Source organism: Dromiciops gliroides, chromosome 2 (assembly GCF_019393635.1).
Source record: "Dromiciops gliroides isolate mDroGli1 chromosome 2, mDroGli1.pri, whole genome shotgun sequence".
Lineage (NCBI taxonomy): Eukaryota > Metazoa > Chordata > Mammalia > Microbiotheria > Microbiotheriidae > Dromiciops > Dromiciops gliroides.
The window spans coordinates 536,025,288-536,039,379 of NC_057862.1; the positions used below are offsets into that span (position 1 = coordinate 536,025,288).

At 37.8% G+C, this 14,092-nt stretch overlaps 1 protein-coding gene across 2 annotated transcripts in view; it reads left to right on the forward strand.

Moving 5' to 3' along the window:
- The window catches only part of HOOK3 (hook microtubule tethering protein 3), a 139,557-nt gene that overhangs the window by 32,786 nt on the left and 92,679 nt on the right, over nucleotides 1-14,092 (forward strand). For both annotated transcript variants that reach the window (XM_043981392.1, XM_043981394.1), the window contains exon 3: nucleotides 1,908-1,980. In XM_043981392.1, the coding sequence (XP_043837327.1) occupies nucleotides 1,908-1,980 (73 nt within the window). The remainder of the gene's footprint in view (nucleotides 1-1,907; nucleotides 1,981-14,092) is intronic.

Below are 14,092 nucleotides of genomic sequence, written 5' to 3' on the forward strand. Positions count from 1 at the left end.
CTGAAGTAGTATTATCAATATTCTTAATGTATATCATCCTTAATTTAGTAATGGGGCCTTTTCAGTGTCATATAAAATATGTTGTTGGGGTCTGATAAATAGTTCTTGTTTTTCAGTAAAGAAATTGCTAAAATATTTTTATCTTTTGTTTCCAAAATACTTTTGTTTAAATCCAGTAAGCATTTATTAAGCACCTAATATATACAACACATTGTGCTAAACTGGGCAAACAAAAGCAAAACAGGAAAAGAGTTCTTACCCTCAAAGGAGCTATATGTTTTGCTGCATTGTATGGCCCACTTAGCTAGGTACTGATTATTGCTGAATTGTAAATGGTTGTCGGAAGTTCATCTGAGGCAGACAGCATGGGAAGCTAGATATTCCAACTAATTGACCACATAAATAGTAGGAACCAGTGAAAACACAAGACTTTTAATTCCTTTAAATTAAGGATTAATTTTCTTTAAAATTAAAGTATGACTTTATGGCTGAAATATGATTTCTAGTAAGTGATTTCTGTAGAGTAGTTGGTCACTTTGCAAAGTTTCCCTGATGATAACTCACATTCATATAGTGCATTAAGCTTACAAAGGGCATTGCCTATTTCAGTTTACAGACCACTGGATCTCTAACTGCTGTCTCTGCTATAACCAGTGCTAATAACTGAATGGCAATAAGTATAACTTTTAAATTCATGTAACTGTTTCAAATCTGAAAAAAAAAATCTGTATGTATTTCATTAATGTTAGCTATATTTAAACTTTTGTGTTCCCTACCTGAAATAATACATTTAAATGTAGGCAGTTGTTAGTTTTATACACACACCTTAATTTAGGGGCTAATTTATCAACACAGATTGAAAATTTTTGTATACATAAATATAGCAGTTTCTAAAGAAGAAACTTTAGAAACCTCATTTTATCAAAAAGGAAACTGAGCCACAGAGAGGTTGAAAGATTTGCCCACGGTTGTGAAGGGTAAGTGACTGATCTTACTCGAACATATTGTTCTTTTCTACTGTACCACAATATTTTCCACTCCTACCTTAGCACAGTGCAAGACACATAGTAGAATGTCCAATTATGCCCAATGCTTATTAACTGACAACCTCACAGAATTACCGTAAGTCTCAAATAAGATAATGTCATTAAAGTGCTTTTGTAAGTTTTAGTGTGCTTTTTAATTGTCAGCTATTATTACCATCTACATAGTGTTTTAGGAAAAAAAGATGATTTCCTTATAGTTATAATAAATTAAAAGATGAAAATTAACATTTCTGTCATTTCTTTTTGTATGCTCTTTATCCTTTTCCTTATCTTCAAATATGCACTGAAAAATAATTTTTGTCTGTATAACAATTTACTATTGTAAAGCACTTGACATTTTACTATTATTTAAACATATTTCAGAATTAGCACGGTGGGGGCAGCTAGGTGGTGCCTAGGTAGAGCATCAGCCCTGGATTCAGGAGGACCTGAGTTCAAATCCGGCCTCAGACACTTGACACTTACTAGCTGTGTGACCCTGGGCAAGTCACTTAACCCTCGTTGCCCTGGCGCCCCCCCCCCCCAAAAAAGAAATTACCACGGTGTCTGTACCCTATCCCTTTCCAGTTTAATGTACTTCCTTTTACAGGGACTGATTTGTTTATTTAAAGACATTACTCTGCCATTGTTTACCTCCTGATTTGGTTGTTTTGATAAAATTAATAATGTATAAATCCTTAGCATGTCAAGTTGGTCGTCTGAAAAATGTTATTGTGTGTAGTTTCATGTTTACTGACTTTTTTAATATAACAATTTTATGTTGAGTTGCTACAGTACTATAGGAAGAAATTCAATTTTCTTGTTTACTTTTATCTTGAAATCTACTATTCTATCAGTAAACCATCTTTTTCTTATTTGCAGAGATCCTGTATATTTTGATGAAAATTGGCTAAATAGAATAAAAACTGAAGTGGGAGACAATTGGAGATTAAAGGTATTTTCCCATTTTTCCATATACAGATGTATCCACTACTTTTCTGTCTCTGATACATAGAAGTGGGTTTTTTTTATCTATTGCTGTCTTGTAAGCTCTTTGGATTTGGAGGAATCTGGTATGGTGAAAAGAGCACTTATTGGATGTGGAATCTGAGTTATAATCACAGCTCTGCCACTTACTACATACTATGTGAATTTGGGCAGATAGATCACTGTTCGTTGATTGGTAAAATGAAGGGATGGTCTACATGGTCTTTAAGGCCCTTTTCAACTTTTAAGTCCTTTTTCTCTTTTTTATTCAGATTTTTCTTTTTTTTTCCAATTACATTACGATTTTTATTTTTATATTTGTTTCTTAAAGTTTTGAGTTCCAAATTCTCTCCCTCTCTCCCCTTCCTCTTCATTGAAGGCAAACAGTTTTATATAGGTTACCCATGTTGTAAAACATATTTCCGTATTAGTCATGTTGTAGAAAAAAAACACAGACGCCCCCAAAAAAACCCCAAGAAAAATAAAGGTTGAAAAAAGTGTTCAGGGGGCAGCTAGGTGGTGCAGTGGATAAAGCACTGGCCCTAGATTCAGGCGGGCCTGAGTTCAAATCCAGTCTCAGACACTTGACACTAGTTGTGTGACCGTGAGCAAGTCATTTAAATGTAGACAGTTGCGGGGCTCATTGCCCCACAAAAAATAAATAAATAAATAAATAAAATTAAAAGTATTCAGACTCCATCAGTTCTTTCTCTGGAGGTGGATCGCATTTTCCCTCATGAATCCTTCAGAATTGTCTTAGATCACTGTATTGCTGAGAGTAAGTCATTCACAGTTAAATCATAAAGTATTGCATTTACTATTTGCAGTGTTCCCCTGGTTCTGCTCATTTCTTTGAGCATCAGTTCATGTAAGTCTTGCCAGGTTTTTTCGGAAATCTGCCTGCTCTTCATCTCTTATAGCACAGTTCTTGAGCTTGAATCTTTGTGTTTATCAGACACTAGATTACTATGGTCGTTAACTCTAAACCTCTAAGGAGCCTGCAGTGAATCACTATAGTACTAAAGAAAGAACTGAAGTAACTGAGTGAGTTATAGAAACAATGAGAAGTATTTTTTAAAAAAATAATAATCCTAGGGGCAGCTAGGTGGCGCAGTGGATAGAGCACTGGCCCTGGATTCAGAAGTACCTGAGTTCAAATCCAGCCTCAGACACTTGACACTTACTAGCTGTGTGACCCTGGGCAAGTCACTTAACCCCCATTGCCCTGCCAAAAAAAAATAATAATAATAATAATCCTTGTCCCTAGATACTGCATGAAGAACAAGGAACTACCCTAAAGGAGATTACAATATCTTTTTTTCCCCTTTTTACTGTAATAATCTACTCTTTCATAAACCCAAAGACTCCACCTTCTGGGATAAGAACTCACTATTTGTCAAAAAACTGCTGGGAAAACTGGAAAATAGTTTGGCAGAAATGAAGTATGGACCAACATCTTACACTGTATACCAAAATAAGGTCAAAACAGGTACATGATTTACACATAAGGGTGATATCGTAGACAAATTAGGAGAGCAAGAAATAGTTTGTCGGATCAATGGAGAGGGGAAGAATTTCTGACCAAACAAGTTAGAGAACATAATGAAATGCAAAATGGATCATTTTGATTACATTACATTAAGAAGGTTTTGCACAAACAAAACCAATGCATCCAAGATTAGAAGGAAAGCAGAAAGATAGATAGAGAGAGAGAGATGAATGAGTGAATAAATGAATGAAAAGGAAAGCAGAAAGCTGGGAAACAGTTTTTCAGCCAGTGTTTCTGATAAAGACCTCATTTCTCAAATATATAGAGAACCGAATCAAATTTATAAGAATACAAGTCATTTCCCAGTGGAAATAGTCAAAGAATATGAATAGGCAGGTTTCAGCTGAAGAAATTAAAGCTATCTATAGTCAAATGAAAAAATGTTATCAGTCACTTGATTAGAGAAATGCAAATTAAAACAACTCAGCTACCACCTCACACTATCAGATTGGCTAATATGACAAAAAAAGGCAAATGACAAATATTGGAGAATATATGGGAAAATTGTGACACTGATGTATTGTTGGTGAGGTTGTGAACTGATCCAACCATTCTGGAAATCAATTTGGAACTATGCCTAAAGGGCTATAACATTGTATACCCTTTGACCCCATAAAAAAGGGAAAAGGACCCACATGTACCAAAATTTTAAAAGCAGTTGTCTTAGGGCAGCTAGGCGGCACAGTGGATAAAGCACTGGCCCTGGATTCAGGATGACCTGAGTTCAAGCCTGGCCTCAAGATACTTGACACTTACTAGCTGTGTAACCCTGAGCAAGTCACTTAACTGTCATTGCCCCTTGTAGGGACCAATTTTTAATTGGGGAGTGTTAGCTAGACAGTTCATCACAATATTGGGGCAAGGAAGGAAACCGACAGCCTCCCTCAAAACAGAGCAGGATTTATTTAATAAGAACGAACTTAAAAAAAAAAACACAAACAGGATCAGTAGGATTAAGGGAAAGGAAATAAAATGGGGAAAGGGAAATTATACAACCTGAACAACACCACTGCCCAGGAATGAGCTGAGATCACACAGCAGCGTCCTGTTGCCTTTCAACTTCAAGTTAGAATGGTGAAAAACCTCCCTTCTTCCCAGCAGACCCCAGGCTAACCACACACAGCCCCCAGCCAATTGGCTGGCTGCTTTGATAGTTACGTGACTGCCCTCACTGGGCCTCCAGTCATTATAATTTTGCCAGGCCCATGTAGGTGATGACGTGAGGTGCCAGCGCCATGGTGACGGCTACAACCAGTGGGTGGAGCACCGTGCGCTGAGGTTTTTCTTTTTTTAATTCTAGCCAAAAGATGGGGTCATAAAAACCTCAAATAACAATTAAGTCTTTACACTCTCAAGAAAAAGGCAACTCTCTTTATGGTGGCAAAGAATTGGAAATCAGGGAGGTGCTCATCAATTGGGGAATGGCTAACAAGTTGTGGTATGTGAATGTAATGGAACACTATTGTGCTTTAAGAAATGATGAGCAAGTGGATTTCAGAAAAAACTGGAAAGACTTAAATGAACTGATGCTAAGTGGTAGAACATTGTACACAGTAACAGCAACATTGTGTGATGATCAACTGTGAAAGACTTAGCTCTTCTCAGCAAAGCAGTGATCCAAGGCAATTCCAAAAGACTTATGATGGAAAATGTCCACATCTGGAAAAAGAACTATGGAGGCTTAATACAGATCAAAGTACACTATTTTCACCTTATTTTTTATTTTGTTTCTTTCTTGTGGTTTTTCCTTTTCGTTCTGATTCTGTTACAAGGTGACCAATGTGGAAATATGTTTTATGGGATTGCTTGCTGTCTTGGGGAAGGGGGAAAGAAAGAGGAAGGGAGAAAATTTGGAATTCAAAATCTTACAAAAATGAATGTTGAAAACTATCTTTACATGTAATTGAAAAATAAAATAGTAGTAAGAAGAAAAAAAAGAGGATACAGTGTGTCTATTCTTTTTTGGGGGGTAGAGTAAACCTATAGTTTTACAAAGAAGCCATTTTAAAATAATCTATCTGTATTACATTTGGGAAGTTGCCCAATGTTTTCTTTCAGAGATAACCAATCTCTCCTTGTTTCAGAAATCTGTCTTTAACATTCTGATCCTCTATAGCAAAGTTTCTTAAACTGTGGGTCACGATCCCATCTGGGGTCATGTAACTGAATGTGGGAGTCATGAAAAATTTGGCAACAGTAAAAGGTTTTATCTATATACCTGGGGTTGTGTAAAAATTTCTCAGGTGGAAAGAAGTCTCAAGCCGTGCTCTGTAGCTGTAATCATACAACATTATGATCGCAGAAAACAATAAAATCACGAGTAGAAGTTACTTGTCGGGGCAGCTAGGTGGCACAGTGGATAGAGCACCGGCTCTGGAGTCAGGAGTACCTGAGTTCAAATCCGGCCACTTAGAGTAAATAACCTACTTCAGTTCCTGTCCTTAGCTTCTTATAACTCAGCATATTCATGATCTCTCTCTTTCCCTGGAGTCACAAAAGAAGAGAGAACCCAGCTCCTTTCTTACTGATACCATTCAGCCTTCTCTCCACTTGGACATTGCTGTAACTGTTATTCCCTCTCATATATCCTCAGTCTCTCACTTGCCTCTGGCTACTTCCCATCAACCCCAGAATATGCTCAGATCTTCCTGACTACCTTCTCTTCATAATTCTATTTCATAAGAGGAAGATGAGCCACATTAGGACTGCACATGAGTCTATGTTTATTGGCTTGATATGTTTTGAAAGATCTATGATTTCCTAGGTGTAGGTTACTTCTTCCACTGTTAGAGAATGCAACTTCTTTATGCCTTTGCATTGTATGATTTAATGGAGGTAAACATTAAGTTCTGCATTTATTACATTGATTTTTAAATGCAGTCATAAAATAGAGAGCCACTTATAGTTTGTTTGAAAGATCACAGTTTTAATGGACTGACTACAAGTTCAGTTTGAATCAGCAGTGCAACATATATACTTTGCTGGATCTTCATATCCTTTTCCCTAACTGTGGGTATTCTATAGACTCTTCCCTATATTTTTTCTCTTCATTTTTTCCTAACCTCATTAACTCCTCTTAGTTTAATTATCTCATTGCAAATGATTCCCAGTTCTGTATAGAGTTCCACATCACCAACTGCTTGTTCCATATTTCTGAGTGTCTCATTAGCGTCTCTAACTCAGCTTGTCTAAAATTAAATGTATTATCTTTCTACCCCTTTTTTGAACTTTCCTATTTCTATTGACAGCACCACCATTCTTCTGACACACTTAGGTTTACAGCCTTATAGTCATTCTTAATTCCTACATTTACTTCACACCACTTATCACATCAATTGGCAAATGTCTCACTTCATCTAGTTCAAGTCTTGCCTGTGCCATTGTAATAGCCTCCTAATTGGTCTCCATGCCTCAAGCTTTTGTCTTGCTACATAATCTTCCTTAATCAGTTCACATTTAGAGTGTCAATTCACTTTGAAATGCCGTACTTTAGTAAAGACATAGAAAAGCTGGACCATGACAAGGCAAACGAGCTGATCTGAGAAGGCCTCAAGACTACATACAAGCATCTTTAGCTTGGTGAAGAAACTTTTAGAGGTAGAGAAGCATGTCACATAGATATTGTCTCTGTCTAAAGGTATTTTAATCATTGCCATGTGGAAAAATAAATTGTATTAGTTCAGCTTGGCCCTTCAAGGAATAAGAACAAGGATCAGAGCTATAGAGATACAGTTAGGGCCAGATATGAGAACATTTCCTAATAATTACCTCTGTCCAGCAGTAGAGTGGACTTCCTCAGAAGTAGCAGGTTGACCTTACTGGAGGTTTTCTAGGTTGTTTGACAGTGTTGTTATAAAGGCAGTTATGGTGATGGATCATTGAGTTAGGTAAGCAAGCAATCATTAGGTACGTTCTGGCTTATAATCACCTGGTATAAAAGGTGCAATATTTAGGCTCCTAGGTAAAAAGGTGGGGGGGGGGGAGACAACCAAAAAACTATCTTTGGAAAAAGTGATTTAGAATGCTTGTACAACAGTAAGACAATTTCAAAAGCCAATATAGCATAGTGACTAGAAAGCCTTCCAGAAGAGATACAGGACAGAGTCTAGAAAGCAGGGCAGAGAGGTATATTATTCTCTTGAGGAAGCCATAAAAGTATCAGTCAGCTGTGGCCAACAGAAGATAACAAAGCTTTGTTTGGGACTTAGAAGTTTCTTTGTGTTTTTTTTAAATTCACCTCTTACAATATATTTGTATATTCCTTCTGACTATATGTATTCCTTTCCCTTATAAATAAATTCATAAGACAAACAAAGCTATATACAATATAAGTAGGAAATAACACAGGGAAGGTACTAGAATTAAGAGGGGTTGGGGAAAGCTTCTGTAACAAAAGAAATTTTAGTTGGAACTTAAGGGAATCCAGGGAAGCCACTAGGTAGAGATGAAGAGGGAGAACATTCCAGGCATGAAGGACAACCAGAGTACATGCCCAGAGCCAAGAGTTGGAATACTCTATTTGTTCTTAGAGCAGGCAGGAGGCCAGCATCACTGGGCCAAAGAGTATGGGGCAAGGAGTAAGGGACAAGAAGCCTGGGAGAGAACTAGGTTGTGAAGGGCTTTGAATGTCAAGCAGGGCATTTTGTATTTCATTCTGGAAGCAATAGGGAGCCACTGGAGTTTGGGGGACGGGGCAGGGTTGTGACATGATCACATTGTGCTTTAGAAAAAACACTTGAATGGCTGAATGGTGGATGGACTGATGGAGAGATGATGGAGAGAGACCCGAGATAGGCAGACCAACCTGCAAGCTGTTGTAGCAGTCCAGGCGTGAAGTGATGAGGGGGTTGCATAAGAATGGGGGCAGTGTCAGAGGAGAGAAGAGGACTTATTCAGGAGATGTTGCCCAGGTGAAAACGGATGGGCCTTGACATCAGATTGGATATGCAAAGTGAGAGAGAGTGAGGAGTTCAGGAGGATAGTGTTGCCCCCTGCAGGAAGGTGGGAAGGGAGGAGGATTTAAAGGGAAAGATAATGAGTTCCATTTTGGATATGTTGGATTTAAAATGTCTACTGGACATCCAGTTCAAGATGATGGCAGAGCAGTTGGAGACTGGCAATTGGAGGTCAGGAGGAGTTACGACAGGCTGGTAGTTTTGAGAATGTCAGCACAGAGATGGTAATGAAATCCATGGGATTGATGGTGATGATGAGGTAGATCCCCAAGTGAAGTAATATAAAGGGAAAAGAGAAGAGGACCCAGGACAGAATACTGATGGTTAGAAGACATGAACTGGAAGAGGATATAATAAAGGAAACTGATAAATGGGAAGAGGACTAGAAATGAGTGATGTCCCAAAAACCCCAGAAGAGAGCATCAAGGAGAAGGGGGTGATAAGCAGTGTCAAGGACTACAGGGAGGTTGAGAAGAATGTGAGTTGTACAAGGAGTTAAGCCACAAAAGGTAGAAGAAATACAGGACAGTGAGGATGGAAGGTTAAAGTGAGGTTTTTAAGGATGGAGGAGACATGGACATGTTTGTAGGCCCTGAGAAAGAAAACAGACAGGGAGAGACTGAATGTTAGAAAAGGGGGGATAACAGAGGGAACTTTGGAGGTGACAGAATGGAATGGGCACCCTTGTAGAGGGGTTAGCCTTGATAAGGAGCAGGGCCACCTCTTCATGTGAAACAGATGAAGGAGGAGATAGTGGTAGAAGACATATCAGTCATGAGAGATGAGGAAGATGGAAAAAGAAGTGGTTCATAGCAAATGGTCTGGATTTTTTCTGTAAAATATGAGGCAGGGTTCTCAGCTGAGAAAGTGGGAGCCATGGGAGGGTTGAGAAGGGATGAAAAGGTTTGAAAGAGCCACTGTATAGATTGGGATAGCATTGACTGGCTGACTGATATGAAGAGTTCTATATACTTAGCATACCTTTGGAAAGTGACTGAAATTAGTGGGCTCCGAGATCCAGAACTGAATTCTTCTTCACATGTATAAGAGAGCAATGACTGGCTATATTTTTTTATTTTGTTTTTGCAGCTGCAAATCATAATTTAGTTTGTTTGGAAGATGTTATTAAACCATAACAATTATCAAGGCATTTCTTTTAACTGTTCATATGTTGGCGATTTTTAAAAAATAATTCAGTTTGCTTTCCCAACCCCCAAATACTCCTTAAATTTCAAGATTTCTCTGTTTAACTTAATTGGCATGATACTAATATAGCTATAATCCTGGATTGTATCCCCATGTTCACTCTTTGTTATTTAGCCACAAACTATTTTTCCTGTCATAGCTATTTAGCTTATAAATACATCCTTCTCTTACAAGGATATGGCCACGCAAGATTGGATTAATGCATTGGTGCAGCTTTATCACTCCTTGAGAAATAACTTTTAAATTATTTGTGGTAGAATTGCATAGATGGATTCCTGTGTGGCATGTTGACATATAAAACCACAAATTATCATTATGTATGTTGTGTTTTGTTTTTTATTTATTCTTTAAGCATTTCCCAATCATTTTAATTTGGATTTGCCACTCCTGCTGCAGTTTGGTATTTCTGATATAAATAAAAGAGAATCCATTTAGTAATGGTTAGCCTAATAAACACAGATCTTTACTTTTAAATGAAGTGAAGAATTAACTTTGAACTTTGGCTAAAATGGTAACATGAAAAGTCATAGAAACGTTTGTACAGGTCTCCCACAGAAGTTCTCCCCAGAAATCTAAAAAAGGGATCACATGGAATGATGATTTTTAAAAATACAGAAAGAAATTAGAAGTAAGCTTCAATTGAGTTCAGAACTGCACAAAAATATGCCAGAAGAATGCAGAAACTGATAGTGGGGTTGGTCCAGGAAAGATAGCTCAGGCAAACATGATGGTGAAGCCTGGGAAAATGGTTTTTACTAAGTAAAGCAGCATAAATTCTAATGCTTGGGTCAGAAGCGAGCAGATATAGAGAAAGCTGGGGAGAACTCATGAAAGTAGACTTGAGGCCAGTTGGCATTCTGAATGGGGGTGGTATAACAAGCCAGCACCAAATCTAAGCCAGCCTGTTGGAATAGAAGTGAAGGATAGAACTATCCCCAGTAGATTGCTGAGCCAAGGGTATGACCCAGCCATACGCTCTTCAGAGCCCTGAAACCATAGCAAGAGACAGGGTCAACTCAGCACCTGGGTGCCATCAGGGATTTATAAGATGCCTCATAGCCATATGATTTCCAGCGTCTCATTGCAGCCTATGACATAAGAAAGTATGGAACCAACTCCTAACTGAGGATCATGCAAAGAGGAGACCAGTCTAGGACTGAACCTCCATTGGTCTCTCAGGACACCAGCAATTAATACTAGCCACCATCTCATCCAGATGAGGGGTAACAGACTAGAGGGGCAAGCAGACCAATTAAGATCTACTTGTACCATCCAAAAATGCCAGAGGGCAATAACCCAAACACAAAACCCCAATCCAAGAACTGAGGCTGAAAATATGAATAAAAAGAAGACACTAACAATGAAGAAACACCTTATTTTATCTCACTTTGCAGATACTGCGTTTTTTACAAATTGAAGATTTCTGTCAAGCAAGTGTTTCTGCACTATTTTTCCAACAGCATGTGCTCACAGCATATCTGTCACATTTTGGTAATTTTCACAATACTTCAACTTCATTATTACATCTGTTATGGTAATCAGTGATGGATGATCTTTTATGTTACTTTTGTAATTGTTTTGGGGCGCCATGAATCATACCCATCTAAGATGGTGAACTTAACAAATGTATGGGTTCTGACTGTTCCACCAACTGGCTGGTCCCCTGTTTCTCTCCCTCTCCTTGGGCCTCCCTATTCCCTGAGACATAACAATGTTGAAATTATGTCAGTTAAAACCTACAATGGCTTCTGAGTGTTCAAGTGAAAAAAATAGTCCAGCCATTTGGCAAACTTCTTTCTTGTCTTATTTTAAGAAATTGCCACAGCCACCTCAACCTTCATCAACCACCACCCTGATTAGTCTGTAACCATCAATACTCTCCACCAGCAAAAAGATTACAACTTAGCGAAGGCTCAAGATGTTAATTAGCATTTTTTAAGTAATAGAGTATTTTTTAAATCATAAAAGTGTTTTATTATTTTCCAGTTACATGTAAAGATAGTTTTCAACATTTGTTTGATAAAATTTTGAATTCCAAATTTTTTTTTCCCTTTCCATCCTCCCCAAGACAGAAAGTAATCTGATATAGGTTATATATGTACAATCACAGTAAACATATTTCTGCATTAGTCATGTTGTGAAAGAAGAATCAGAACAAAAGGGGAAAACCTCAAGGGGGGGGGGCATAGAAACAGTATGGTTCAATCTGCATCCAGTTTCCACAGTTCTTTTTTCTGGATGCAGAGAGTGTTTTCCATGATGAGTCCTTTAGAATTATATTGTATTACCGAGAAGAGTTAAGTCTATCACAGTTGATCATCACACAATGTTGCTGTTACAGTGTACAATGTTCTCCTGGTTCTGCTCACTTCACTCAGCATCAGTCAACCTAAGTCTTTCCAGGTTTTTCTGAAAACTGCCTGCTCATCTTTTCTTTTCTTTTCTTTTCTTTTCTTTCTTTTTTTTGGTGGGGCAATAAGGATTAAGTGACTTGCCCAGGGTCACATAGCTAGTAAGTATGAAGTGTCTGAGACTGGATTTGAACTCAGGTCCTCCTGAATCCAGAGTCAGTACTTTATCCACTGTGCCACTTAGCTGCCCCTTGTTTATAATTTCTAATCATAAAAGTATTATATTATTTTTCAGTTACATGTAAAAATAGTTTTCAACATTTGTTTTCATAAGATTTTTAGTTCCAAATGTTTCTCCCACTCTCCCCAAGACAAAAAGCAATCTGATATAGGCTCTATATATACCATCACATTAAACACATTGCTCATCATTTCTTATAGCACAATAGTATTCCATTACATTCATATACCACAACTTGTTCAGCCATTCCCCAATTGATGGGAAACCCTTCAATTTCCAATTCTTTGCCATCATAAAGAGAGCCTCTTTTTTTGTTTTTGTACATGTGGGTCCTTTTCCCTTTTTTATAATCTCTTTGGGGAAAAGACCCAATAGTGGTATTGCTGGGTCAAAGGGTATGCACAGCTTTATAGCCCTTTGGACATAATTCCAAATTGCTCTCCAGAATGCTTGGATCAGTTCACAGCTCCACCAACAATTCATTAGTGTTCCAATTTTTCCACAGCTTCTCTAACATTTATTATTTTCCTTTTTTGTCATATTAGCCAATCTCATAGGCGTGAGGTGGTAGCTGAGAGTTGTTCTAATTTGCATTTCTCTAATCAACAGTGATTAAGAGCTTTTTTTTTTTTTTTTTTTTTTGCGGGGCAATGGGGGTCAAGTGACTTGCTCAGGGTCACACAGCTAGTAAGTGTCAAGTGTCTGAGGCTGGATTTGAACTCAGGAGCTCCTGAATCCAGGGCCGTTGCTTTATCCACTGCGCCACCTACCTGCCCCCAAGAGCATTTTTTCATATGGCAATAGATAGGTTTGATTTCTTCATCTGAAAACTGCCTGTTCATATCCTTTAACCGTTTCTCAGTTGGGGAATGACTTGCATTCTTATAAATTTGATTTAGTTCCCAATATGTTTTAGAAATGAGACCGGGGCAGCTAGGTGGCGCAATGGATAGAGCATTGGCCCTGGAGTCAGGAGTACCTGAGTTCAAATCCAGCCTCAGACACTTAACACTTACTAGCTGTGTGACCCTGGGCAAGTCACTTGATCCCAATTGCCTCACTAAAAAAAAAAAAGAAATGAGACCGTTATCAGAAATACTAGCTGTAAAAATTGTTCTTGAGCTTTAATAGAGTATTTTTTATTAAGTTAGATTACATTGGGTTTTTAAAAACATAATACTACTGCACACTTAATAGACTACACTGTAGTAAAAACATAATTTTTATATGCACTGGGATGCCAAAAAAATTGGTGTAATTTGCTTTGTTGTAGTGATCTGGAACTGAATCTTCAGTATATCTGAGGTATGTCTGTACTGTGAGATGAGATAAATCCAAGTGATTAAACCCCAAAGAAAGGACTAACCCTATGACATCTATGAAGTGAACAACTTTTGAGCAAAACAAAAAAAGTCTTGGTCACAAGGAGAGTACCAGAGTGGCAGGAAGAAATGAAGCCAAGAGATAAAAAGTGAAATAAGATTTAGGAATGAAAAGAATTGAAAGAAGTAGCAGCTTTTAGAAAAGAAGGTAGAAGACATTACCCAACAGAATCCTTGAAAAATAGAATGGAGAAAACTCATAGACTCTGTAAAAAGTGCTCTTTCTACTGTGCCATCTAACTTTATGGGGCTGGTTGTAATTTTTTTTCTTTTTATTTTAATAAAGAAAAATGAGGGGGAAAGGAATGCATTAGGAAATAAATTAAGAGGAGGGAGGAATTTATTTTGCTTAAGTGGTATGCTTGAGAAAATGCATATAAACATGGTGAAAGGGAT